Source organism: Rhineura floridana, chromosome 2, assembly GCF_030035675.1.
Source record: "Rhineura floridana isolate rRhiFlo1 chromosome 2, rRhiFlo1.hap2, whole genome shotgun sequence".
Classification (NCBI taxonomy): Eukaryota; Metazoa; Chordata; class Lepidosauria; order Squamata; family Rhineuridae; genus Rhineura; species Rhineura floridana.
The window spans coordinates 230913127-230939917 of NC_084481.1; the positions used below are offsets into that span (position 1 = coordinate 230913127).

The 26791-nt window shown below is 40.8% G+C and overlaps 1 protein-coding gene across 1 annotated transcript; it reads left to right on the forward strand.

Moving 5' to 3' along the window:
• Positions 1–1296: 1296 nt before the first annotated feature.
• On the forward strand, positions 1297–26561 carry ACTR10 (actin related protein 10). The gene is made up of 13 exons (XM_061612498.1): positions 1297–1595; positions 13671–13743; positions 14715–14797; positions 16075–16183; positions 17540–17647; positions 18147–18214; positions 18622–18701; positions 19522–19557; positions 20915–20994; positions 21091–21164; positions 22784–22865; positions 23251–23452; positions 25990–26561. Exons 1-13 carry the CDS (start codon positions 1519–1521, stop codon positions 26169–26171), a joined length of 1254 nt encoding a protein of 417 aa, XP_061468482.1. The 5' UTR covers positions 1297–1518; the 3' UTR covers positions 26172–26561.
• The last annotated feature ends 230 nt before the right edge of the window (positions 26562–26791 follow it).

Genomic DNA, 26791 nt, shown 5'->3' on the forward strand with positions numbered 1-26791 from the left:
CCAGCAGCCAGAGATGTCAGAAAGGAGGGCGGGTACCTGTTGCCTTGGCAATCCTCCTCCCTGGACCCTGGGCAATGGCCCCTCCTGAGTCTTCTGGAGGCGTCTTCAGAACTTGGAGGTTCTGCTGTCCCGCCGGCCGGCTTGCCTCAGCATCCCTCTTCGTCTAAATGTGTGTTTCTCTAATGAATCGGGTTGTTCTCTATTAAATAGCTTTTCTGAAGGGAGACGGTCCCCCCCGCCTCCTTTTATACCCAGTGGGAAACTCATCGCCCCACAGTTTGGAGGCTCAGGGGGGCAGAGCATCTGCTGTGCCTGCAAAAGGTCCTGGCTCAATCCCCAGCTTCTCTAGGCAGGGCTGGGAAGGAAAGACCGTGTTTGATGTCCTGGTGGGCTGCTGCCAGTCAGTGTTGGCAATACTGAGCTAGATGGACTTGGAATAAGGCAACTTCTTAGGTATCTTCTATTTTGACATTGATCCTAAGAGCAAGCAACCTCCTCTGCGAGACACGCAGATTCACTCCTTCCCACAACATCCAATATAGGAAAGTTCTTTCAAATAATAACATAGGCACAGAAATTCTGACTACAAAAGGGAGGAAACTGGCAGCCTCTGCAGTGAAGCCATTCGTGCTGCAAGGTGACCTGTCCCGATACTGACCGAAACCGACCCTCCAAAATGTCAAAGGTGAACAAGGGCTTTCCTGAACCCAATGGCACTGTGCTTGGGGGAAAAGAGGGAGCCTGTGCAGCTCTGTAAGATTGTCATCCTGTGCGTCCTTTCCTAGGAGGAAGCCCCATTGAGTCCAGTGGGGCCTCCTTCTGTGTCAACCTGCAGAGGATTGTGCTGCAAGTCCTGGCCTCATGCAGTTTTAACCATAATTAAGGTACATTTCATCCCCACTCCTTCCTTGTGGAAGAGATTTTAAAACGGCAGTTCCCTAGTTTGCGTGAAAATCCCACAACTCTCAACACACAGAAGGTTTTTTATTTATTTTTAATCAAGCAACCCAAGACACCCGAAAATGCGCCTTCAATTGTTTTGGACTGTGCCGCTTTATCCTCCCTTCCCATTCCCAGCCTCAACTCTCCATCAACCTGTGAGGGAGAGGGTAACGATGATGTGGTGCCCATCACATTGCCTGTAGGCAGATGAACCGCTCTCCTCGGTGGGGAAGGGGGGAAGACTAGGGCCACTTATTACACCCGTGAGGCGCGCGCACAGACAGAGAGGTCGCTGTGGGAGTTAAGCAGGACGTGCGGAAAGAAATGGGGGAGGGTCCGCCCACGTATGATATCCGGCGAGCAGGCGCTGAGTAGGACAGCCCTGGAGGTGAGCGACTCACGTGCCGGCTGACGGAGAAGGCCCCTGCCTGGCTCTTCCTGGCCATTCAGCGCAGCGCGCCACTCGCTAAGGGAAGTCCCCCGTTTCCTTGCCAACTTGCTTTCTTCGGGGTTTTGAGTCGTCAGCCGTCCCTGTCTTCATCTTCGTCCGAGGCAGGGCCTGCTGCCGCTGCAGTAATGCCGCTTTACGAGGGTCTCGGGAGCGGCGGCGAGAAAACCGCGGTGGTGATCGACCTGGGCGCGGCCTTCACCAAGTGAGAGCCTTCCCTCCATGCCCTCCCTTCAACTCTTCCCTGACCAGCAGTGATCCTCTTTCTTCCCCCCACTTCCCTCTGTTTATTTATTATTTGTTAAATTAACATCCTTCCTTTCCAAAGCGACGTTATGGTGCCTTTTAACTCCTGCCCACAGAGTGAGACGCAGGACAGATTCTGTTGGGGCACGTTAACGCTTAAGGCTGCCTGGGAAGCCTTAGTGTTAAGTGTGTTGGTTGTGGTAACTTGAGGGGGGAGGGTGGTCGCTTGCATGGGCCCAAAAAAAGGCTTCAGCCCAGATCTGAAAATATTATTATTAATATTTATTAATAGTAATAAAAAAATTATATCCCACCCTTCCTCCCAGTAGGAGTCCAGAGCGATTTATTAATTGCTTGATACCCAAAGTTTCCCAGGCAGCTTACACATTGTTGAAACAAATAAAACCAGCACTGAGCAGGGGATTGGGCTCGATGGCTTTATAGGTCCCTTCCAACTTTACGATTGTATGAAAGCACCCTATAAAAACATAACAATAAACAACAAAACAATAGCAATACCGCCCCCACGTGGCCACAGGAAGGTTTGGCAGCATATTGAAACAAAACATTCATCTCAATCTATCAAATGCCTGGGAGAAAGGGTTCGTTTTTACCAGACTCCAAAAGGATGTCAGCGAAGGTGGTTGTTAGTTCAGTATTGCAAAACTTGCACAACATTTGTGGGGAGGCAGACCCTGAGGGGAAAAAAAAAATACTACACCCCACCCCCAGTGGTGGTCTAAAAGTAAGCAATGGGGGAAAGGTGAATGAACTCCCTTGCCAGTGATAAAGTTTTCCCAGGATGTGTGCCTAGAGGAAGAGTCTTATTCACTGCAGGCGGGTGACTGCTTGGAACCCTGAACTAGTTCCTCAGAAGGGGTTTTGCTTGTGTATTTCTGGGTTAACAGCCTTCTTCCTTCCTTTCTCTTCCAGATGACAACTCACTTTTAAAACAGGAGTTGCAAGGGCAGTCTGTGATATGGTATATAACTGTGGCTTATATTGAGTTAAGCCTATTGATTCATAGCCTTTTAGTATAGGGACTGAGGCAGAAAAATCTCTTTCCTATCCCTGCCTCCTGAGATCATTTTACTGGAGATGCCGCTAAGCTAATGATCCTCCCCAAAATTTGTAATTGCATGTATATTCTGCAATGGAAGAAAGAGAAAGGAATTCAGAAATCCTTCTGGGTGTGTGCACATCCTTGGAGCCTACCTAAAGTAGTTATTTGGATTTGGACACTCACCCGCTTTATTATCGGTTCCATATGTCCCTGACATAAAGTAGTCAGGTATCTTGAACCACAGCTTAATCTCAGAGCCACTTTCAAATCACTTCTCTGTCTGGTTTTCTCTGCCCTCAGTCCATAGAGTGGAGTTTCTCCTTTTTTAATGCAAGGTCGCAATTCATGTGTGTGATGAATTTATTCCTTTTCCCAAATAATCTAGATAATTTCACTGTATGGTCATCTCATTCCCTGCTACAGGCAATTTTATCCTTGCTTATTGTCTTTGTCCCACAACTCATAACGCTACTTTGCCAACCTTGTCTCGTAAAATGAAATGAATCTTTATTGCTCAGAGCCATAGGCTACCACAATTCATCACATGTAAAAGGAAAACACAAAATACATATTAAAATACAAGTCGTATTTCAGCAAACACAGTTCAACAACACTGTAAAGGAACAACAACAAGAAGTTTCAAATAAAATTTCCTCTCCTGAGCAAAAGATACACTGGCCCACCCCTTGACTTAGAGTATAAGTACTACAGCCACAATAGCGCTGGGGCACATCCCACTCACCCCACAAGGGTTTTTTTTGTATCTAACTCTTAATTTTCCCACAGTTAGAAGACATTTTGCCACCTGAATAGTTATAAATATATCGTTGACTGCTAGCAGAATACATACCTACTCCAGGCAAACAAGGAGTGAAGGATGTAGGAAAAAAATTAAACCTTGGAAACTTGTATAGGGGGCAGCATAGTAAATAATGAACAGTGTCCTGAACTTCACCGGATTCAGTTTGACTTGGAATGTTAGAAAACCTCCCATCCAGAACAGCAGAGGGCGTGGTCTGAAGTTGTAAAGCTGTGAATGATTTTCTCAAGGGTGCCTCTGTCAGAAATGTGCAATATTGCTCCATGCCAAATGTTGTTTTATATAGTGGGTACCAAATGGAATATGACATTTAGGTAACTGAATAGAGGTCCTGCTGTTTAGAATAAAGATGGATTCTTTCTTTGAACAGCTGTTTAGTGAAAGAGAAGGTAGGTAAAACTTCCATGTTGATCCCATAAGCAGACAGAGTAGATTTACCAGAATTTACCCAGCAGCTTTGGGTTGGAGTTTGCAGTTGTTCTAAAAAGCATTTCTTTGGCAGGCACAAATCATTCATACAAGCCATCTTCAGCCAATACAAGACAAGTGCAGCATGAACACAGGATTCTATCAAATATAGCCCTGTTTCTGCCCTTAAAAGAAATGCAGGTGTGCTTTGAGGGACGGCTAACAGAGATCTCATGAAGAAATTCTGCACTACCTCAAGAGTAGAGGCATTTGTGTAACCCCTGAGCTCTGCGCCGTTGTGAGACTATCTTCTTCCGAAACACCTCAACTGCTGGTGCAACCAAACTTCTCCCTTGGAACTTAGAGAAACGTATCAATGATTGTATGGAATGGGAGGATTTCAACTTAACTGTATCCAGATGTGACTTCCATGAAAGTTGGGCATTAAACCCAAGTATCTGAAATTATGTTGTTGTTCAATGGGTTTATTATTCAACTTCCATACATGGGTTTTTTTCTTCCTCCCAAAAACTACCACTTTTGTTTTGGCATGATTGATAATTAGATGCTCCTTTGAACAAAACGTACTCAAACTTTTTAATAACCTTTGCATCCCAATTAATGTAATGGAAATCATAGCGCTGTCATCAGCATACAAGGGGACAGGGAGTTTGGCATCTGAAACTGAAGAATATTCTAAACCACTCAGTTCACAAACAATGCCATTGATAAAAAAATTATAAAGGAAGGGAGCCCAGAGGCATCCCTGGTGTACTACCCTGTTGGTTAGTATATTTTCTTTTTTCTTTTTTTTATTATTATTGACTTCCAATTTGTTGTAGATCAGCTATACAAATATAATATATATAACCTGTCCCTTAATACATTACAAATTCACTTTCCTCCATAAACTATCTTAATTATTTTGATTAATCAACAAATCCCATTGTCATCATTTCATTATAGTTTTTTCACAAAAAGTCCAAGAGAGGCTTCCACTCTTTGAGAAATATATCTATCGATTTTTTTTTAAGTAAACATGTCAATTTGTCCATTTCTCCTAAGTCCATTAATTTCAATAACCATTCTTCCATTGTAGGTATTGATTCCATCTTCCACTTTTGCGCATACAACAATCTTGCTGCCGTGATCATATATAACATTATTCTTCCATACTTCTTTTCAAATTGTTTATCCATAAAGCCCAATAAAAAAAGTTCTGGCTTTGATTGAATATTTATCTTTAAGATTTTTTGTATCATCCCCCCTATCTGTGCCCAAAATAGTTTCACCTGGTTACATGACCACCACATATGATAGAATGATCCTTCTTGATGTTTACATTTCCAACAAATATTAGGAATATTATTATACATTTTTGATAACTTTTCTGGAGTCATATACCAACGATACATCATTTTATAGAAATTTTCTTTAAGGTTATAACATAATGTAAATTTCAATCCATTTTTCCACATATTTTCCCGTTGTTCCATTTGTATATTATAACCAAAATTTTTAGCCCATTTCACCATACATTCTTTAACCTGTTCTTCCTCCATTTCCATTTTTAACAAAAAATTGTACATTTTTGCAATTATACATTCATCATTTATACATAAACATATTTCAAATTCAGATTTACTTGTTTCAAAGCCATACATTTTCTTATCCATTTTATATGTTTCCAACAATTGTAAATACGCAAACCATTGCAGACTGTATCCTTCTTCTATTAATTGTTCTCTCTGTTTCATTATACATTCTCCCTGTACAATTTCTAGTACTTCTTGGTAAGTTAACCATTTGTCTTTTCCTAGCGTATCCCTTCTATGAAACGCTTCTTGACTTGAGACACATTATGGTATTTTAGAGCAAAACCTTATTTTATATCTGTTCCATATTTTCAACAAAGGACGTCTTACAAAATGATTGTTTAAATCCGCATTCGCTTTTACTTAGGGTTGCCATATTCCAGTTCCACAAATCCGGGCAGGTTAATTTGCATATTATGCAAATTATTTGCATATTAATACTTGGATTGTCCAGTTGTTTTGTTTTTGTGCCTAGGAATTACCACCAAAAACTGGCGAAAGATGTGAGAAATCTTTTTTTTAAAAGCAACATTTTTAGCCTTAAATGCCTAGACTCTAGTTTCCAACACTATGGAGTATTTATTGATTGATTAAGAGAATTTATATCCTGCCCTTTTGCTGTTAAAAACAGAGCTCAGCACAGCTTACAAATATAATAAAGAAAATAAAAATACACAATCAATATAAAAACATAATAAAAACACAAAACAGCAACAAACATAAAGTAAGTCAGGGCAACAGTACTGTTAACCATATACAATATATTTCAAAGATGTGGTGGGTGGAGAAAAACAAGAAGCCAAAATGTTAGGAAAAGGAGTCTTTCACACCACATGCTCAGTTGTAAATACTGTTGCAGCAAGTTTTACAAGTTCCTCCAGTATTCCACTGGTGCAGGCACTCAGACATTCAAAGTATCTGTATGTTTCTTAGGTTTTATAAAAGCAGAGCTTTGCTTAACTCAAAATTTCTTCTCCCTTTGATCAACCACATCTACACAGGTTCCACCTCCATACTCAAAATGAAACTGGGCCTGGAAGTGTGCAACAACCCCACACATACCTTGCTAATTAGATTACCAATGCCAGGATGTCTGTCTTATCGACTACTCTCCTGCTCCCCCCCTCCCCCGGGCATCATGAAAGACCCAGTCCTGGGCTCAGAAAGAAAATAAATATCTGGTCCTCTTCAAAGTATTGATAAGCCTCTTGTTTTAATTGAAATAATAATTATAAATTCTTGTTCTTATCACTAATGGGAGTTAATTATCTTGCATATGCTGCTGTTGCTTCTATGGCTGTAACGGAGTGAGGTTAAAGGTAAGTGAAATGCAAATAGGAAAAAAACAACACAAAAGGCAGTAACACTTTCCTAAATGTAATACCATACCAACCACAACAAGATTCCTATGAGTAAGGCAGAAAACTAAGCATCTCACAACCAAAAATATGATAAATGAAGAAATATTTATATAAAAGCATGACTATCAAATATATTTATTATTTACACAAACTGTAAAGATATTTATAGTGCAATCCTAGGTTTATTTATTCAGAAGCAAGTCCCAGCGTATTCAGTGGGGCTTACTCAAACAGGGACAGAACTGCAACCTCAAGTGATAAGCAACTTCATTCACACAACCCAAAATTCCGAATCATGCCACTTTACGCTGTTTTGCAACTGTTTATACTTGTTTTTATGGTTATTGGATTTTAAATGACTTTATTTCTTGTTGTGAGCTGCCTTGGTTTCCAACCCTACCTCACAGGGGTGTTGCAAAGACTCCATACATGCACACGCACACACTGCAGATGTATAAATACATACAGCCCATATAATAGTTTATTGTCAAACCAGTTGGTCATTGCAGAAAAATCAGTATTAGTTTTTAAAAAATCAGTATTACTTTCCTACAGAATAAAACCTGTAATACCTAAGTAAGCCCTGCCTACTTGCTTTAAAATAGGACTGGAGGGCACAAACACAATTCTTTTTTACATTCACTCCAAAGTCCCATTGATTTTCAGCACATTCATAACCATGTCTACTCAAAAGTAAGCCCTATTGAATTCAATGGGATTTACTCTGGGCATATGGGATTTGCATTGCTTTTACAAAAAGCAGGCACTGGGAAGGTTTTCAAAACACTGCCCAAGATCTGACTCCTGCACACAAGAGGGAAAAAAACTGAAATGTATATACTTACCCAATTTATGAGATTTTCAGATAAACGGGGTGAAACCACCATTTTGTTTTCTAGACACTGCCTAAGGTCAATGAAACTGAAACACAATCCCTGATTGGCTGCAATCCTGAATGGGCGGGGTTAAAGCTACGAAGTGCTATACAGTACTGTTTAAAGAAAGATTTAACAGTCGGGGGGGGCGGCTGACGTTTTTATGTATATCTCGAGAACTGGACCACCTAGAAACTTAATTTTTTTTTTAAATTAAAGCTGAGAATCCGGGCCACCTAAAGGGCTAGCCGGGCGCCGGGTGGCATGCATAGAATCCGGGTAAAACCCAGCTAACCGGGCAATATGGCAACCCTACTTTTACTTTGTCATACCATAAATATCCATGCCATCCCCACTTCAATTTATAACCCTCCAAATCCAATAATCTTTTATTTCTTAATAAAATCCATTCCTTTATCCAAACTAAACAACAAGCAGCAAACTAAAGTCTCAGATTCGGTAATCCCAATCCTCCTCTTTCTTTAGAATCTTGTAATAATTTAAATTTAATTCTTGGTTTTTTCCCCTGCCATATAAATTTGGAGATATGTTTTTGCCATTTTTTAAAGGGTAGGTCAGAAAATATTACAGGTATCGTTTGAAACAAAAACATCATTCTCGGTAAAACATTCATTTTTATCACAGATATTCTACCCATTAATGATAACTGTAATTTGCCCCATCTTAACATATCTTTCTTGACCTCTGCCCATAATTTTTCATAGTTATTATAAAACAACTTCGAGTGTTTATTCGTCAAAAAAATACCTAGGTATTTCACCCTTTTCTCTATTGTGAATCCTGTCTGATCAATTAACTCTTTTTGTTCTTGCATAGATAAATTTTTCACCAACATCTTTGTTTTTTTATTGTTAATTTTAAAGCCCGCTAACGGTCCAAACTCTTTTAATTTGTCCATCAATACATTAATTCCTTCCACTGGGTTTTCTAATACAAGGATCAAATCATCAGCAAATGCTCTCAATTTATATACTTCTTTTTTAATCTTTAAGCCCGAAATCCTTTCATCTTGCCTTATATCTCTAAGCAACACTTCTAAAACCAAAATGAACAAAAGGGGAGATAGCGGACATCCCTGTCTTGTACCCTTTTGTATTTCACATGATTCCGTTAAGTCCCCATTAATAATTATCTGTGCCTTCTGAGATATATAAATCGACATAATCCATTTAATAAAATTTTCTCCAAAATCCATTTGTTCCAGAACCTTAAACATCAATTTCCAATTTAAATTATCAAACGCTTTCTCCGCATCCAAAAAAATCAAAGCGGCTTTTTTATCATTTCGTTGTTCTAAATATTCCAATACATTCAGAACATTCCTAATATTATCACGTAATTGTCTTTTGGGCAGAAAGCCTGATTGGTCTTCCTGAATAAATTGTTGCAATACTATTTTCATTCTTTCTGCCAAAATCTTTGTAAATAATTTATAATCATTATTCAATAAAGATATCGGTCGGTAATTCTTTGTTAAAGTTAAATCCTGTTCCTCTTTAGGTATTAGCAACTCTCAGGTATTTTCCTCTCTTTCAAGATCGAGTTCATTGTATGCTGTAGGGGCAATTAAAGCTCCTCGTCTAAACATTTATAATACCCTGCTGATAATCCATCAGGTCCTGGTGACTTTCCTAATTTAACTTTGCTTATAGCTTCAGATATCTCTCTTAACGTAATAGGACCATTATCCACTTGTCTCAAGGTCTGTAATTTTCGGCAAATTTTGTTTAAGTAAATACTCTTCTATCTTTTCAGAGGGGATTTCTTGGCATTTATACAATGTTGAATAATATTGGTGAAAAACCTTTTGAATTTTTACATTATCTGTCAACATCTTATCTCCTTCTTGTATCTTTAAAATAAGATTTTTTCCCCTTTGTTTTCTTAATTTATATGCCAATCACTTCCCTGGTTTGTTTGCAAATTCAAAGCTCCTTTGTTTGGCAAATATTATTTTTCTTTCAATTTCTCCCACTGTTAACATTGATACTTGATTTTGTAACATTCTAATTTGGTTTACAATCGAAACTTTAGTCGGGTATTTTTTCAGATCATCCTCCTTTAGTTTAATTTCATCCAAAATTAATTGCATTTTCTGTTGTTTCTTCTTTTTTATTTCAGTATTGAATTGAATAAAATATCCTCTCATAAATGCTTTACTCGTATCCCAAACAATAACTTCATCCATTCCTTTGTCTAAATTATGTTCAAAAAACTCTTTTAGTTTCTCTTTACATTTTTGTACTACTTTATCATTCTGTAATAAAGACTCGTTTAATCTCCATCTAAACCCAAAATTCTTCTTTTTAAGAGATAATATCACTGGGTTATGATCAGAAAAAGTTTTTGGTAATACATCCATCTTGGAGATATCTTTCACTAAATTTTTTGACATCCAAATCATGTCAATCCTCGAGAAGGTTTTATGTCTTTCTGAAAAATATGTAAATCCCTTTGCATTATCATTTATATATCTCCACGTATCTACCAATTCTAAATTATCCATTAATTCAAAACATATCTTCGGAAGTTTCCCCTGTGTCTCTCTAATTTATTTTTTTCTTTCAGAAAGTCTTATCAATTTGTGGTGAGATTACCCCATTCCAATCACCCATAACACACCAGTACTCATATGAGAAATCCAGCAATTTTTCCATAAGTCCCCTATAAAACGTCTTTTTACTTTCATTCAGGGCATAAATACCTACTATCAACGACTTTGTACCCTGTACGGTAATTTCAACCCCCACAAATCTACCACTATCATCCGATAATACCAATTTAGGAGACAATTGTGGATTAATATAAAGAACAACTCCATTTACTTTTTTCGATCCAGCCGAAATAAATTCCTCCCCTAAATTTTTACAAATCAAATACTTAGAATCTTTCTTCTTAATATGGGTTTCTTGTAAACAAATTATATCCAATTTTAATTTTTTCAAATAATGAAACACTTTCTTTCTCTTCTGAGGAGTATTAGCTCCATTTATATTCCAGGTTAGATATTTATAATCCATCTTCAAGCATGTAATTTAGAAAAGTCTATGCCTGTTGCTCCCAATGAACTTTCTTCTTCTTTTCCTTCCTCTACATAATCTTGTTGACCCTGCTTCACATGAGTTATTTCCATGCCTTTAATTTTATCCTCTTCCATGTCTTTTAAAGCTTTTTTCATAAACTCTCTCGCTTTCTGTACAGTATTCAATTGGTACTTCTGTTGTCTAAACGTAAAGATTACTCCTGGTACATCCCATCTAAATTGAACTTTGCATTGTTTGAGTTTTTCTGTAAAGAAAGCATATTCTTTTCTCTTATGTAAAAGTCTAATAGGGATTTCTTTCATCACAAATACATCCTTGTCATCAATTTTAAGAGAAGTGCTAAAATGTTGTTGTAGAACCATATCTCTGGTCCTCTTTTTTACAAAATAAACAAGCACATCTCTTGGGACTTTTTTCACTATAGCATATCTTGAATTGATTCTGTAAACTTTATCTATTTCATAATCCATCAGATCTTCATTCCAGTCCAAAAATTTTACCAAGGCATTAATGATTTTATCTCTAATATTTTCACCTGTTTCCTCAGGGATTGCTCGAAATCTCAAACAATATTCCTTGTCTCTAAGTTCCGTCACTGCCATATAGTCCATCTCTTTTTCTAATTCCACATTTAATATATCTGTTTTATTTTCTAAAGTTTGCACTTTTCCTTTTATTTTTTTTACATCCTCTGTTACTTGCCCAATTGTATCTTTGATCTCATCCATCTCTTTTCTCATATAATCCTTCATATCTTCCAATTCCTGTTTTATTTTACCAAACTCCAATTTTATTTCTTGTCTTTCTTGTTTTATTTCTTGTCTCAAATCCTTACTCATTATCTTAATCTCATCCATTATTTTCTGAAACATATCTGAGGAAGAAACACCTTCCTGTATATCAGTTGATCCTCTTCGCTCCAGAGCCTTAGATTTCCTGGCTGCCATTTTAAAGGCAAACTTCTAAGTTTCAAAACGTAACCACTGTTCCATAACCAAAAAGGCAATCAATTTCTTTTTTTTCCCCCAGCAACAGAGGGGTTAATATTCCAAACCTATTAACATCACTTATCTCCTACATATCCAAAAATGCAAAGCGAATCCATTTCACAGCGTCAAAACAAATAGTAACCTATACGCGGAGCAGATTCATCCAAGGAAAGTAGTCCAGAGAAAATAGTCACAAACCTATATTAGTTAAATCCAATTCTTCTCATCAGATAAGTTACCCCTCGTCTGTTTGTATCTTTATAGTGTCCAAAAACAAGGCAGCTCTTTGCAATAAAAAAAAAATAGAATAGATTGCTTAAATTTTCTTTCTCTCCTCCACCTCCTTAATTCCTTATATAAAGGAGAAAATTATCACTCTCCCAGGGTTCTTTATTGCTGTTTCTTAAACAAACCTCTTTTACTGTAATAATTTAGAACAAATGATAAGATTAGACAGAAGAATGCTCGCCCATTAGTGTCCGTTTTAGTAAACGTCTCGCTTAATCAGTTGAGCTTGCTTGAAGTCCTGGCTTCGTCCGCAGCTGTTGGTTATACCTTCTTTACAAGAATCTTAATGAATTCCAGCCACCAACAACACAACAAAGCTTCTGTGGATAAACTCTTCGTTTCTCCCTTGCCTGGAAGAAAAATTTACACCAGTCAAGGTCCTCTAGGCTGGTTTTTAAACTGAAAAAGCTTCCTCTGTGACGGAGCTCGTCTCAGAGTTAACCACAGGCCGAGCAATCCTTCTGGGAAGTTCCGTTAGTATATTTTCTGATAGTAATCCATTTGGGCTGAGCCTTACCCTGAGAGAAGTATTAGAGTGCAACATTTGTATTAAATGCAATAACCTTCTGTTAATATTAGTGGCAGACCTGAACTTACAAGATCTGAACAGGTTGGTTCATGACAGATGCTATTGGAGGTCACTGATTCTTAGGGTCGCCATAAGTCGTAATCGACTTGAAGGCACATAACAACAAACAACAAAACTTTTGCCACAACCAGCCTAAGTCAATGAGATCAAAGGCAGAAGTAAAAACCACAAAGGCAACAAAAAGCTCTTTTCTACCATTTTGGGAGTATTTTTGAATCATGTGATGGAGAATAAAGCATTGATCTATTGTGGACTTTGTCTTTGTCTCATAGTTTTAATACTGTGCAGTTTATTTTGAATCCCATGTAGTTCTTTGCTTGCGAAGGCTGCACTGCAGGTTAAGACATCCTACGTAACGGGAGGGATAAAATTACTTCAGAATCACTGCCTGTTTGCCCCTTGTAAAAATGGAAAGGGTTAGGAGATGTATGCCGAAGTAAGGAAAACAATTTTCCTAAATTCCTAATTGGGGTGTTGTTTGGAATGAATTTAACCTTCCTTGTACCTGCTGCTTTGTTTATAGGGTAGAACTTCTTAAAACCTTTTTTACATTGAGATGCAAATCACATGAAGAGCATTTAAAGACAATTTTCCTTGGGGATGGTTTTCTGAAATACTGAGTTTATTGATCAAAATTATCGACATACATATTATTGAACTCTGTTTTGGAATCCAAAACATTTATAGTAAAATAAGAAAGTGAAGTATATGTAACACTGGTTTTGTTCCCTGGATACAAATTTGCTGAGAAAATGTTCTTGATTTAATATCTAAACTTCTGAGGTATTACTGCCCTAGCTTGGCACATACACGGTGACCTCAGGAGGGTGCTTTTAGTTCATCAAAATGTCATTTGGATGCTAACCGGAACTTGCTTAAAAACATTTTTGTCTTCTGCTATTTCAGTCCAGTTTGTTGTTTGGAACACGTTGGCGTATTTAAATAGCAAATGCATGTATTTGTATAACCTTACTTTTTCAGATGTGGCTTTGCAGGAGAAACAGGACCAAGATGTGTTATTCCTAGCGAAATAAAGAAACCTGGCATTTCAAAGGTAGGTCTCTTTAAAAAATTAAGATGTAGCATTGGTAACATTTTGTTGTTATGTGCCTTCAAGTCGATTACGACTTGTGGCGACCCTATGAATCAGCAACATTTTACTACATTTTAAAGGCTTGTTGAAAGCAAAGATGTTTTATCTGTGGTATTACTTCTATAATGTCTAATTTATTTTTCTTTTGTATTATAAAATTTGTAATTGTTGCATCCTGAGAAGATTACAAAATAAAGTTCAGCACAGGGAAGGCAGGAGTAAACAGAAATGCAAGATCCAGTTGTTTTGGTTGCACGTGCTGAACTTGAATAACAAAAACATCCAGACAACATCCGTCTACAATAAATATGTCTGGGCCTTATTTTAAACTTTAAATTCCATTGATTTACCAATAAATCATATGTTCCACAGTTATGTCTGATGAAATACCTTGTCTCCTGTTTATCTTACTTGATGATGATGTTTAAATTGGCTTCTGATCCTGTGTATAGGATATATCTAGCCTTTTAACTGGATTAAAGTATTTGTCGAACTACTGGAATAAGTGGTACTGCATTTCTGTGTATGTCACTGAAACCCTCTTGGAACATCTTAGCTGGATAAGATAGCAAGTAACTTACTCTTAAACTGATGTAGCCAAAAATGCAAGGGATTGAATATGTGCTTAAGCTCTTTGTGGCCTTGTAAAGAATCCTCCTAGGTAAAAACCACTTGTAGGGTGACATTAGTGATAGTAGTGCCAAAACTAGGCAGGTCGGGAGACGAGAGAAACTGAGGTGCAGCAGCCCTGTTAGCTAGACTATAGCATTGGGCTGGTCATACGTGAATCTTGTACATAAAAAGGTTCACTAGACGCCCACTAGGTTAGAACTATTGAGAAAGAGACTTACTATTATTAATGATTTGTTGAAATTAATACACTATTTGTATGTGATGGTGTTAAAATGTTTAAAGTGGACTTGCTTTCACAGCCTGTCAAAGTCGTCCAATACAACATTAACACAGAAGAGTTGTATTCATATCTGAAGGAGTTCATCCACATGCTTTATTTCAGGTGAGAGATGCTGCTATGCTGAGTTTCCTTAGATGAGTGATTGACTAAGAAAGAGATTGTTTAGGTATCATGTTGCAATAAAATAGCATAATGCCTGTACTGAGCATCATAAAGTCTCCAGTTCCATTTGGACTGCCCAGAATTTGGTGCTGCATCTGTGAAAAGGCTCTCAGGTGTTTTTGGTGGCTGGTGTTAGCAGTGAGCTAATCTTGTTTACTTCAAGCAGGTAGAAGCATCCTCACCACCTCAAAGGCCAGCAGGAGCCTGTATTTTTATAGTTCATAAGGTCTCCTGACCTGAAGCACTCTTTGAATTGTCCATAGCCTAAGACTAGTTGCATGCTAAATTAGGCAAGGCCAGGATAGGTTAAAACCGTAGAAGAGTGAGGGACTGAATCTGGTCAGCAGGCTGGATCCTTAATTTGCTCACCTGACATCATAATGACAGTGTTTACAGAAGGAAAATATCTGTATGCAGCTGCAATTTGAGGCCAAACTGTGCCTGCCAACAGACAAAACAGGCTTCAAATGAACCAAACAATGCCTGCAGACACAAAATACAGGCTCCTGCAGATAGCAAATCCCTTCGACTGTGCTAAGAAACTCCCTAGTACAGGCAGTCCAAGTAGGGCTTGCTATTGGTGCCAGTCAGTCAGCAAGCCCAAAGGAGCAATTGGGAGCTCATTTTAAACTCTTGATTGTTCCTTAGTAGCCATATCCTTACCTGCCCCACACCTGATGTCACATATGATATCAGGTATAGGATAGACGCCCCTGATTTGATGGAGAAGCTGCCTTGCTGGCCACAGTGGGACCAGTGCTGTGCCTAATTATGCCCGCCGGGCAGAAGTCCACCATCCCTGTCTTGCACAATGAGGAAAGTGTTCTGTCTCAAAGTCCCAGGCATAGGAAACCTAAAGAGGTGACCCTTCTTCTCCTGAAACAATGTAATCTGTCTACTGACATGTAAGTAGAGAAGAAAGGCTCTCCTTCCTGCTTTCTATGCCAGGAGGCAACATTCCAGCAGGTGGATCTGCCCGCTCTGCCATCAGTACAGCATTCTTTTCAGTTGGTGTGTTACTTAACAGTGCAATTTTATACATCTCTACCCTGAAGTAAACCCCACTTTGTTCAAAGGGATTTACACCCATATAATTTTGCATAGGGTTGCAGCTTAAGTTTACTCATTTCAGAGTTTACTGAAGTCTGAGGAAATTAATTTTTACAAAAAGGTGTGGAAGAAGAGGTCCCAGCTTGTCTCATTCATTAACTTTTCAGGCACTTGCTGGTAAACCCCCGAGACCGTCGCGTTGTGATTGTGGAGTCTGTGCTTTGCCCTTCCCATTTCAGGGAGACGCTCACGAAGGTTCTGTTCAAATATTTTGAGGTAATGCGTTCCAAACATCTGCTGTAGCTGCCTGTCTTCATACTTGTCAGGTTTTCTTGGCTTGCTCATGAGAAAAGAAACTGTTAAACTCATCTGGGTTTTTCAGTAGCTGTTGCAATCACCAGTGAATCACTGGCAAAGCCGGGATCTGTGTTTAAATTTTCTTTACACAGCATAATCTACAAAACAGTCCCCTTAAATTTAGCTTAGCAAGTAGGCCCAGTACTGGGAGACCCATTTCAATTCCCAGTTCCAACATAAACTTGTTGGGTGGCAGAGTATAGAGCTGTGTCTGTGCTCCAGTGGCACTTACGGAGCTTTCTCACTCAGAGATTTTCATACCCACTTGCATAGAGAGGGCAGACTGGTGTGCACAGAGCCAGACAAGGGAAAGAGAGAACTCTTGTGGGCAGGGGAACTTTGTGTGTGCATCAGAACCCTTGCACCTGCAGGAAAGTGCTGAATTATTGCTACCTAACTAATTTATATATTGCTTAATTGCCAGTATAAAACCAATTACAAAAAAATGGAAAAGTGGACTGCCTTCAAGTCGATTCTGACTTATGGTGACCCTATGAATAGGGTTTTCATGGTAATCGGTATTCAGAGGGGGGTTGCCATTACCTTCCTCGAGGCTGAGAGGCAGTGACTGGCCCAAGGTCACTCAGTGAGCTTAATGGCTGTGTGGGGATTCGAACCCTGGTCTCCAAGGTCGTAGTCCAACACCTTAACCACTACGCCACCCTGGCTCTCTTACAAAAAAATAAGCACACTTAATTGAAATATACAATAAAACAATCCCACCAGAACATTAAAATAATATCCACAATTAAAGTGTTCAATAAAGCAAGACAATTAAAACGGTACAGCAATTAAAACAGGAGGTTCAGGTCAGGAGACCAGGGGAATGCTTGTCTAAATAGGTGTGCCTTCAAGAGCCAACAGAATGCCAGTACTGATGGGGCCTCTTGTATTTCAGCAGGGAGAGCATTCCACAACACTGGGGCCACCAGTGATAAAGCTCAGTTCTGTGTTACCACAGGGATGCCTTTCTCTAACCTCATGACCCTCCAGGTGTCCCAGGCTATAAACACTCGTTTCTGTTCCAGATAAGATATAAAGGGAAGAATCGTGGTCTATCTCAGTGCATGATAGTTATTAGAACATGAGAGTGCAAGATTGTAAAGCAAGGAGCTATAAGCCTAGATGCTTATAGACTCCCTTTTCCGACTGTCCTGTTGGGTCCTAGCTGCCAGTTGCCCCAGGGAGGCAGATGGTTGATGCTGTGGGAGAGCTTCCAAACCTTCACAGTTTCCTTGCCATGTATTCAGTTTGCCATATCTGTGTTCCCTCCAGGTGCCTTCGGTGCTATTTGCCCCAAGCCACTTGATGTCTCTTCTGACCCTTGGGATTAATTCTGCGATGGTCTTGGATTGTGGCTATACAGAAAGTTTGGTGCTACCTGTATCTTTTTTTTTTACCCCCAAGTGCGAATAAGTCAGGAAGAAAACGTTCATCAAGAAAGCTTTTAACTCCTAAAGTCAATATACTAAACTGCATCCTGCTTCAACAAAGTTTTGGAAGACACTTGATCCTTAACCTAGCTGGCCTGATAAGGTCACACTTTCTTCTGAATCGTGCTTTCAAGCACTCTTTTATCACAATCCCGTTCCACTCTGTCCCACATTCTGCCTCTTCTCTTGCAATGAATACAAAAATATATATTTAATTGGACTGCTTCTAGTCCTCCAGAAGGCATTCTTACAGCTTTCAAATAGCTCCACGCTGCGATGTTCAGAGTCAAATGATGTAAATTTGTGTTCTCGCCTCTTCAGGCTTTTTTACTTGTAACCTGATTGTCCATAGAACAAAGGAGGTTTTGAAAAGTGGTGCACAGGAGCAGTTTTTTTTATCTGGGCCTTATCATAAATACTGTCAACAAAACATCCTTAGCTCCTTGCAGATCTATGAAGGAATTCCAGTCCTGAACTGCTGGGGTGCCCTTCCTTTGGGAGGAAAAGCTATTCACAAGTAAGTTATCGGCAAGTATTGTGTCAAAGCAGCAGTGAGCAACTTTGAGTGGATTCAGGTATGATATTTCTAGTACTCGAGCCACGGTTTGGAAGGTCAGGGATGAGCCCTGTGATCTTACACCCTGCTTCCCCCAAACCAAAGGGCGTGGGAGGAAGGAGTTCATAAGACAGAGCTTTTCCCCCAAACCCCCAAGTGCTACATCTAAAACGTCCCTATGAGCATGCTCAAATGGCCTTGTGGCCCTTTATGAAATATTTCCATTGGTTGAAGTTGAGCCACTGTGTGTCTCCTAAGTGTTGAGAGCATAAATCTGGAAATGGAAATATGCGTTGTGTGTGATGAATGCTAGAGACAGAGGACAGCTCTTTGCTAAACTAACTCTTACTGTAATTGCAATCCTGCAGAGAGCTGGAGTATCAACTTCTGGAGCAAAGCACTGTGGATACAGGGGCCACCAAAGGACAGAGCCTTCCCTCGGTGATGGGTAACTTCTCATTATTGATTGAGGGGGATGCTTCTTACTGGAATTGCTCTGGGGAGAATGGGATAAATCCCCTTTTCTTCCTCTTTTTTTCTGATTTATTGTTACAAAAAGAAAAGGAGAAGGCAAACCCCTGTCTCCTTTGCAGCCAGTAGGAATGTCAGAAGTCAACAGCAGTTCAAGAATTCTTTGTTGTTGTTGTTATGTGCCTTCAAGTCAATTACGACTTATGGCGACCCTATGAATCAGTGACCTCCAAGAGCATCTGTCATGAACCACCCTGTTCAGATCTTGTAAATTCAGGTCTGTGGCTTCCTTTATGGAATTAATCCATCTCTTGTTGGCCTTCCTCTTTTCCTACTCCCTTCTGTTTTTCCCAGCATTATTGTCTGGCTGCTGGATCAGACCAGAAGCTCATCTAGCCCAGAATTCTGTTCCCACAGTTGTCAGCCAGATGCCTCTAGGAAGCCCTGAGTGCAGCAGCACTCTCCTGCTTGTATTCACCAGCAACTGGGGTTCTGTGCTATGCTGCCTCTGAGGGTGGGGAATTTTCAACACATTTGATTTCAATTTATTCCGTTCTACCCTGTCTAAGATAAATCATTCCCTTGCTGCTGCAGAATCAAGGGGTCCGTGGGGTTTTTAAATGTTCTGTTAGACTGTTTAAATGTTCTGTTAGACTGATGAGAATGTGTGTTTTTAATAATAGGGTTATCTTGAAACACCATCACTTCTCATTTGTACAAAATTCTCAATGGGCTTTGCATTTGGATGCTGACAGTTCTGTTTGGTCCATTTGGTCTAAACTATTATTTGTATTTAGGCTCTGTTCCAGAAGACATTGTAGAAGACATAAAAGGTAAAATGTCTGTCTTCGTATGAAACGTAGCTTGCTTTTCATCCAGAAATTGCCATCCATAGATGTAGGCAATAGATTATACAGCCTTTCCCAACCTTTGGGTCCCCAGATGTTGCTGGACTACAGTTCCCATAATTCCTGACCATTGGCCATGCTGGCTGGGGTGGATGGGAGTTGTAGTCCAGCAACATCTGGGGACCCAAAGGTTGGGAATAGCTGGATTATCACAAAATGGTCAGATTCTGTTTTCAAGTCCCCTTTGCAGCTTCAGATGTTTTATACAATGCTGGGTGATGTTTTTAGTTTTTGCATCTTGGAAATCAGATTACAATGGGCAACCTCTAGCCTGCAGGCCATATCGCCATCGATGAGGGTTGACTCCCAGCTCCTGCTGTTGTCATCTGTAACTCTTTGGCAGGCTCTGACTGAAGATTGACAAGTAAATATGGCCCATAGCTCTCTCTAGGACTAGGCGGCACTCCTTGAAGATGTATATAGGATTGTACTGTAAATACATCTACTCACAAGTAAGCCCCATTGAGTTCAGTGGGATTTATTCCCAGGGAAATGACCACAGAATGCAAATTTAAATGTAATGTGAATTTTACAAGTCAACGTCCTTACACCTGGGGGCTCCTCATTCATTTCAGTAGAGGCAGCAGATCACTTCCAAAAGGCAGAGTGCACATGGAGGTCAGCTTCCTCCACTGAAATGAATGGGGACCCTGTACCAGCAGAAGGGTTCCTCACGTGCACTGGAGCTCCTGCATCCAATATCAATCATTCTATCAAGCAGGGCTGTGGAGTCGGTATGTCAAACCTTCGACTCTGACTCCTCTATTTTTCTACCGTCCGACTCTGACTCCTTCATAAATGGCAAATGTAAATTAATGTATTGATATTAATAAATCAATATTAATATTAAAATATTAATTTTATTTTGAAGTCAGAGTCAGTACATTTCTACTGACTCTGACTCCGACTCCACCCAAAATTGCTTCTGACTCCACAGCCCTGCTTTCAAGGCAGGCGTTTGGAAAGCACTTTTCTCATTAAAAAGACTGTAAATTATGACGGAGGACAATTTAAACCATTTGGGTCAACTATTTTATCCCAGTCTGCATCTGTAGTGTAATTGTTTGTAAGATTTTTTTAAAAATATGTTTTTAGTGTTTGATCATTTATTGTTTAATAATGTTGTTTGTTATTTAATTTTTGTAAATTGTATTGTTTTATTGATGTATTTTTATATTTGTGTTTTTCTTGTAAGCCGCCTTGAGGGCCTTTTGGCCATAAGGCAGGGTATAAATAAACAATAATAATAATAATAATAATAATTTTCTGTTTGTCCCCAAAGTTCGTATTTGTTTTGTGAGCGACCTCCAGCGGGGACTGAAAATCCAGGCAGCAAAGTTCAATCTAGATGGCAGTGCTGAGGTAGGTGAGGAATGAGCTGGATTTCCTATTCAGCAGAAGATGTTTGATTCCTTTCTTGTTACTTTTCTCCTTCTGATAGTACTTATTGTATTGTAGCGTCCCACTCCGCCTCCAGATGTAGACTATCCACTGGATGGAGAGAAGATTTTGCATGTGAATGGAGCAATCAGGTTAGAAAAAGCGCAGGGCTTTGCATGATTGTAACAGCGCTGAAGTTGCCCGTCTGTTTCAGTAACGCAGGGCTTTCTGGCAAGAATCTTACTGCCTTCCATAGCCTCTCCCTTTAGACCCAAGGAAAGCCCTGCCAGATCAGGCCAAGGCCCAACTAGCCCAGCATGCTCCTGTTCGCACATGGCCAACCGGATGCTTATAGGAAGCTCACAAGCAGAACCTGGGCACATCAGTGCTCTCTCCCCATGTGATTCCTCCCAGCTACTGGCTTACAGTGGCATACTACCTCCAGCAGCAGAGGTAGAGCATAGCCGTTGTGGCTAGCAGCCACTGATAGCCTTATCCTCCATGAATTTGACTAATCCTCTTTTGAAGCCATCCGAGTTGGAGGCCGTTGCCGCCTCCAGCGGGTGTGAATTCCACAGCTTAACTAGGCGCTAGAAGCTAAAATGATGACACTGAGGTTATCATACTTTGGACACTTAATGAGAACACATGATTCACTAGAAAAGACAATAATGCTGGGGAAAACAGAAGGGAGTAGAAAAAGAGGAAGGCCAAACAAGAGATGAATTGATTCCATAAAGGAAGCCGCAGATGTGAACTTACAAGATCTGAACAGGATGGTTCATGACAGACGCTCTTGGAGGTCGCTGATTCATAGGGTCGCCATAAGTCGTAATCAACCTGAAGGCACATAACAACAACAACATGTCAAGGAGTACTCTCTTTTGTCTGTCCTGAATCTTATTTATTTATTATTTATTTTATTATTACATTTATATACCGCCCCATTGCTGAAGCTCTCTGGGCGGTTTACAGCAATTAAAAACAAATATGAAAATTTTAAAACACGCACAAACAATTTCTTAAAAAAATTAAAAACACATGCTAAAATGTCTGGGAGAAGAGGAAAGTCTTGACCTGGCGCCGAAAAGATAACTGTTCAGTGTTCTGAATCTTCCAGCATTCCATTTCATTGGATGTCCCCAAGTTCCAGTGTTGTGAGAGAGGGAGAAAAACTTTCCTCTGTTTTGCCTTGCTGTGCAAACCTGGATGCCACTATGCTTGGGGGGGGGGTGTAGCTCAGTGGCAGAGCAACTGCTTTGCATGCGGAACGTCCCAAGTTCAATCGCAGGCAGCTACAACTGGGAAAGACTCCCTGCCTGAGACCCTGGAGAGCCGCTGCCAGTCAGTGTAGACAATGATGAGCTAGATAGACCAATGGTCTGACTCTGTATAAGGCAGCTTCCTATGCAAGAGAGGTTCATTTAACCCTATAAATCAGGGGCAGGAAACCTGCGGCCCTCCAGATGTTGGACTCCCATCATCCAGCATGGCCAATGGTCAGGGATGATGGGAGCATCACTCCTGGTTGTTCGACTGGCAACCCTGCAAACCTACGTAGCTAAACAGGGAGCTAGTGCTGGTATTCGATGCGTCGGAGCAACAGTTCTGATCCTGTAGGGGTGCCCTAAAGTCAGTTTTGTCCCTTTCCAATCAGTCGGGCAGCTGGGAGAAGATGGGTGGTGTCTTCTAATCCCTTCAATAGGAACAGTGACTTATTCTCTTGTGTGTGTGGATTACTCAAAGCCTTCATTTGTTCCTTTTTCAACAGGGATTCTGTTGTCGAAATACTCTTTGAGCAGGACAATGAAGAAAAATCAGTGGCCACTTTAATATTGGATTCACTGATCGAGGTACCACAACTTGTATTGGTTTGCATTTTGCTTCTCTTGTGCCCATAACATGCTGCCAGCGATGAATTCCCCCCTCCAAACCCATCACAACATTGACAAAGCATACACACCCAGCAGAAGAGCTGGTCCTTCTCTCCAAGAGCCGCCGGTTAAGCGAAGCAGCAATGAACCTCCAGGTAGCTGTGCAGTTTCCATCATCATCCTCTGCTCTCACTTGCTCCTCCCCCTGCCACCCACTGCCAGCTTCCCTTTCCCCTGCAGATCAAGGTATCATTACAATTTTTTTGCACATGGGACAGTGTGGCAAATCTGCATCCTACACCATAGCGTTTGTTGAGCTTATGGCTTGAAAATGAAACATTTTCTCTTCTCTTCTTTCCACCAGTGCCCAATAGACACCAGGAAACAATTAGCTGAGAACTTGTTGGTGATTGGCGGCACCGCCATGTTGCCAGGATTCCTGCACAGGTTGATGGCGGAAATCAGATACCTGGTGGAGAAACCCAAGTACAAGGAGATGCTGGCGTCCAAGACCTTCCGCGTCCACACTCCACCTGCCAAGTCCAACTGTGTGGCATGGCTAGGAGGTGAGTTTGAAACATCTGTGAATTAACTTTGGGCTTATGGGGGGATGTGTATTCTACTTGGTCTCTTCCCTCCAGCCCAGAGCGGTGAGGCCTGTACTTAGACGAATCCAGAGGTACCTTGTGCTCTAAGTTCAGATGGAGTCCAACATGGCAAAGATGAGCTTTTTTAATTGGTTTTTAAAAAATTGGTTGCATTTTTATCCCATGGTTCCTCCAAAGAGCTTGAAATGGAAATGGACTGCCTCCAAGTCGATCCCGACTTATGGCTACCCTATGAATAGGGTTTTCATGGTAAGCGGTATTCAGAGGGGGTTGACCATTGCCTCCCTCTGAGGCTAGTCCTCCCCAGCTGGCTAGGGCCTTCTCAGCTTGCCACAGCTGCACAAGCCAGCCCCTTCCTTGTCCGCACCTGCCAGCTGGGGGGCAACTGGGCTCCTTGGGACTATGCAGCTTGCCCACAGATGGCAGGGCATGTAACCCGAGCCACTTGCTGTGGGGGTGACCTTTAGCTGTCCCTTGACACCCAGGAGACAAGAGCGGGGATTTGAACTCACAGACTTTGGATTCCAAGCCAGGCTGTCCTCCCCACTGTGCTATACCAGCTGTGTATTAAAACAAAACAAGCATTAAAAACATATTAAGACAAAACATCTTTAAAAATATTTTTAAAAAACCCTTCAGGTGCTACAACATATTGTGAGCCCAGCACATGGCAGAAGTTCCTTTCTCAAGGGTATGTTTTTAGCAACAGTTCTGACACACCAGAGAACCTGGACTTCCCTCCTTTTATTTTATTTTTTCCCCACTTGGGGACCCGGCCATCTGAGTGGTACCACCATACAGCTTCTGATCCCCACCCCAAATCAGCTCCAGGACCCCAGTGGGTCTAGGTGAAGAAGGCCCAACCCAGAAGTCCCAGTGTCTAGCGATCAGGATCCGCCATGCACACATGAGCTACATGCGCTAGATGAGAAAGACTAGGTTGAGAGGTGGTTACCTAGTAAATGTTGTGCCTGAGCAGGGATTTAAACCAGAGTCTCCCTAGTTTACATCCAGAACTCTGTTGACAGCACCATACAGGCTGCTGGAGTCCTGTAAGAAGAAGATTCTAAGAGAGGTCTTCCTCAAAAAGAGCCAAGGGCGATATATATCAAAATACAGAACTCAAAGTTAAAAACATATATATACTAAAAATTTAGTAGCAAACCGTTAAAATAGAAGTACTGCTGATTTAACCCCCTAGTTGTCAAACTGCAAAAGCCTGTAAATAAAAATGTTTTCACTTGACATCTGAAATCCAGCAATGTGGGAGACGAGATGCATCTCTACGGGGAGATCATTCTGGAGTCAGGGCCCCAATATAGAGAAGACACTTCCACATGTCGTCCCCCCACCCGAATCCTGCCTGGCATCATGAGCAGAACACACACACACTTTTAAGGGACTGAGTTGCCTGGTACTGGAGGAGTCAGCATGCTACAGGTCCATGGCTCTTCATTCCCCTTTGAGATGCCAGAAATCCTCATAGAACTCATAGAATAATAGAGTTGGAAGGGGCCTATAAGGCCATCAAGTCCAACCCCCTGCTCAATGCAGGAATCCAAATCAAAGCATTCCTGACAGATGGCTGTCCTCTTCAGGGCTGGGGAACCTGTGACCTTCCAAATGTCAGACTGGAGTATCCACCATCCCAGACCGTTGACCATCCAGGGTGGGGTTGATGGATGTTGGAGTCCAACAACAACTGGAGGGTCACAGGAGTTCCCCCTTCCTCTTCTAAACATTGCTTGCCAGTCACCCACTCTTTGGGTTGTATCCAACAAAGTTGTTCTGTTCACGCAAGGACTTCCTCCCCCTCTCTTCTCTCCCTGTGCCCCACTCCAAATCTGTCCCAAGGGTTGGAAGAAAACCAGAACATACTTAGGAGAGAGGCAGGGAGAAGAGGAAGGAGACGTTCCATTCTGCAGGCAGCAGCCCTTATGTTAACAGAACAACTGCATTGGGTGCAACCTGTAGTCTTTATAACATTGCCCCATCCCTGATATATATATATCTCAGTTATATTTGATCGTTTCTACGTAAACTGCTTAGAAATTTTTATTAAGCAGTATTAATTTTTTTATAGATAAATATGCCCTGACTACCTTTCCCTCTCCCCCTGCCCCTGAGAAATGCAAAAACATTTATCAGAATGACCGGCACTCAGAAGCCACGTTTGCTATTCGATGATGTGTATATTTAGAAAATGCTGGCTTGTGTTCAACTATGCCCTGCTCAGAGTAGACCCATTGAAATTAATAAACCTAAGTTGGTTGTCTGTTGACTCTAATGGGTGTATTCTTAATAGGGCATAGTTGTCCACCCCCGGGGTGGACGGGCTAAAATTTAAGCCAGCCACTAAAACAAATAAACTTCAATTTGGCTGTGCCCAACAGTAAACTCATGGAGACAAAACCATGGCTTGTGCGTTTTTATCTCCTGCCACCATGTTTCTTGTCTCACGAGTCAAAATTTCTTGTTTTTGTTCCATGTTCCAGGAGCCATTTTTGGAGCACTCCAGGACATCCTTGGGAGTCGTTCGGTATCGAAGGAATACTACAACCAGACAGGCCGTATCCCCGACTGGTGCTGCCTTAATAACCCTCCTTTGGAAATGATGTTTGATGTTGGAAAAACACCCCCACCTCTGATGAAAAGGGCCTTTTCCACTGAGAAATAGGAGTCTGCCTGAGATGTGTGTTTTGTTCGCATTGTGACACCCCCTTTTTGTCCCTTTCTTTTCCTGATGTCAGACTGATGAAGCTGAAAGCGCACTTTCTGGCAAGCCAGCAAGGTTGAGTTCTGGAGTAGCTGACAAGCCATCTGCCACTTCTGTCGCCCGGGAGTCTGCTTCCCTAGCTGAAGATGATACCCCAGTGATAGCGTCTTATTTATATGTACAGTCATTAACAACTGCTCAAGCCTCTGACCTTTATTGTTGTTATTTGAAGCATTTTAAAACTGCTTGGAACCTGAAACTGTCCCTGCAGCGTTCTCTGCTAAACTCAATAGTAATGTTTTATTTCACACTAGCTGCTGATTAAAACATTAATATATATATATACACACACATATCTGTAACATTGTCTTCTGTTTTTCCCCACTTATTCTGGTATAAGCTTTCATGCAGTTGACTTTTATTCACCAAAGCTTGCACTGTAATTAATTGGTTAGTATTTAAGATACCACAAGACTTTGTTTTCGCTGTAAAGATGAACTCAGCTGGACGTTTTTCCCCTTTGTGGTGGCGGCTAGTGGCTCCATGTCAGTGGGGCAGTGGAATCCACTCCGGGTTTTAGT

Excerpts from the sequence above, each read along its gene's own strand:
- ACTR10 (XM_061612498.1), top strand. The coding sequence starts at position 1,519 with ATGCCGCTTTACGAGGGTCTCGGGAGCGGCGGCGAGAAAACCGCGGTG. Across the intron at positions 16,184-17,539 it reads TTCTGTTCAAATATTTTGAG|GTGCCTTCGGTGCTATTTGC; the intron begins GTAATGCGTTCC and ends TGTTCCCTCCAG. Across the intron at positions 18,215-18,621 it reads GGAGGAAAAGCTATTCACAA|AGAGCTGGAGTATCAACTTC; the intron begins GTAAGTTATCGG and ends GCAATCCTGCAG.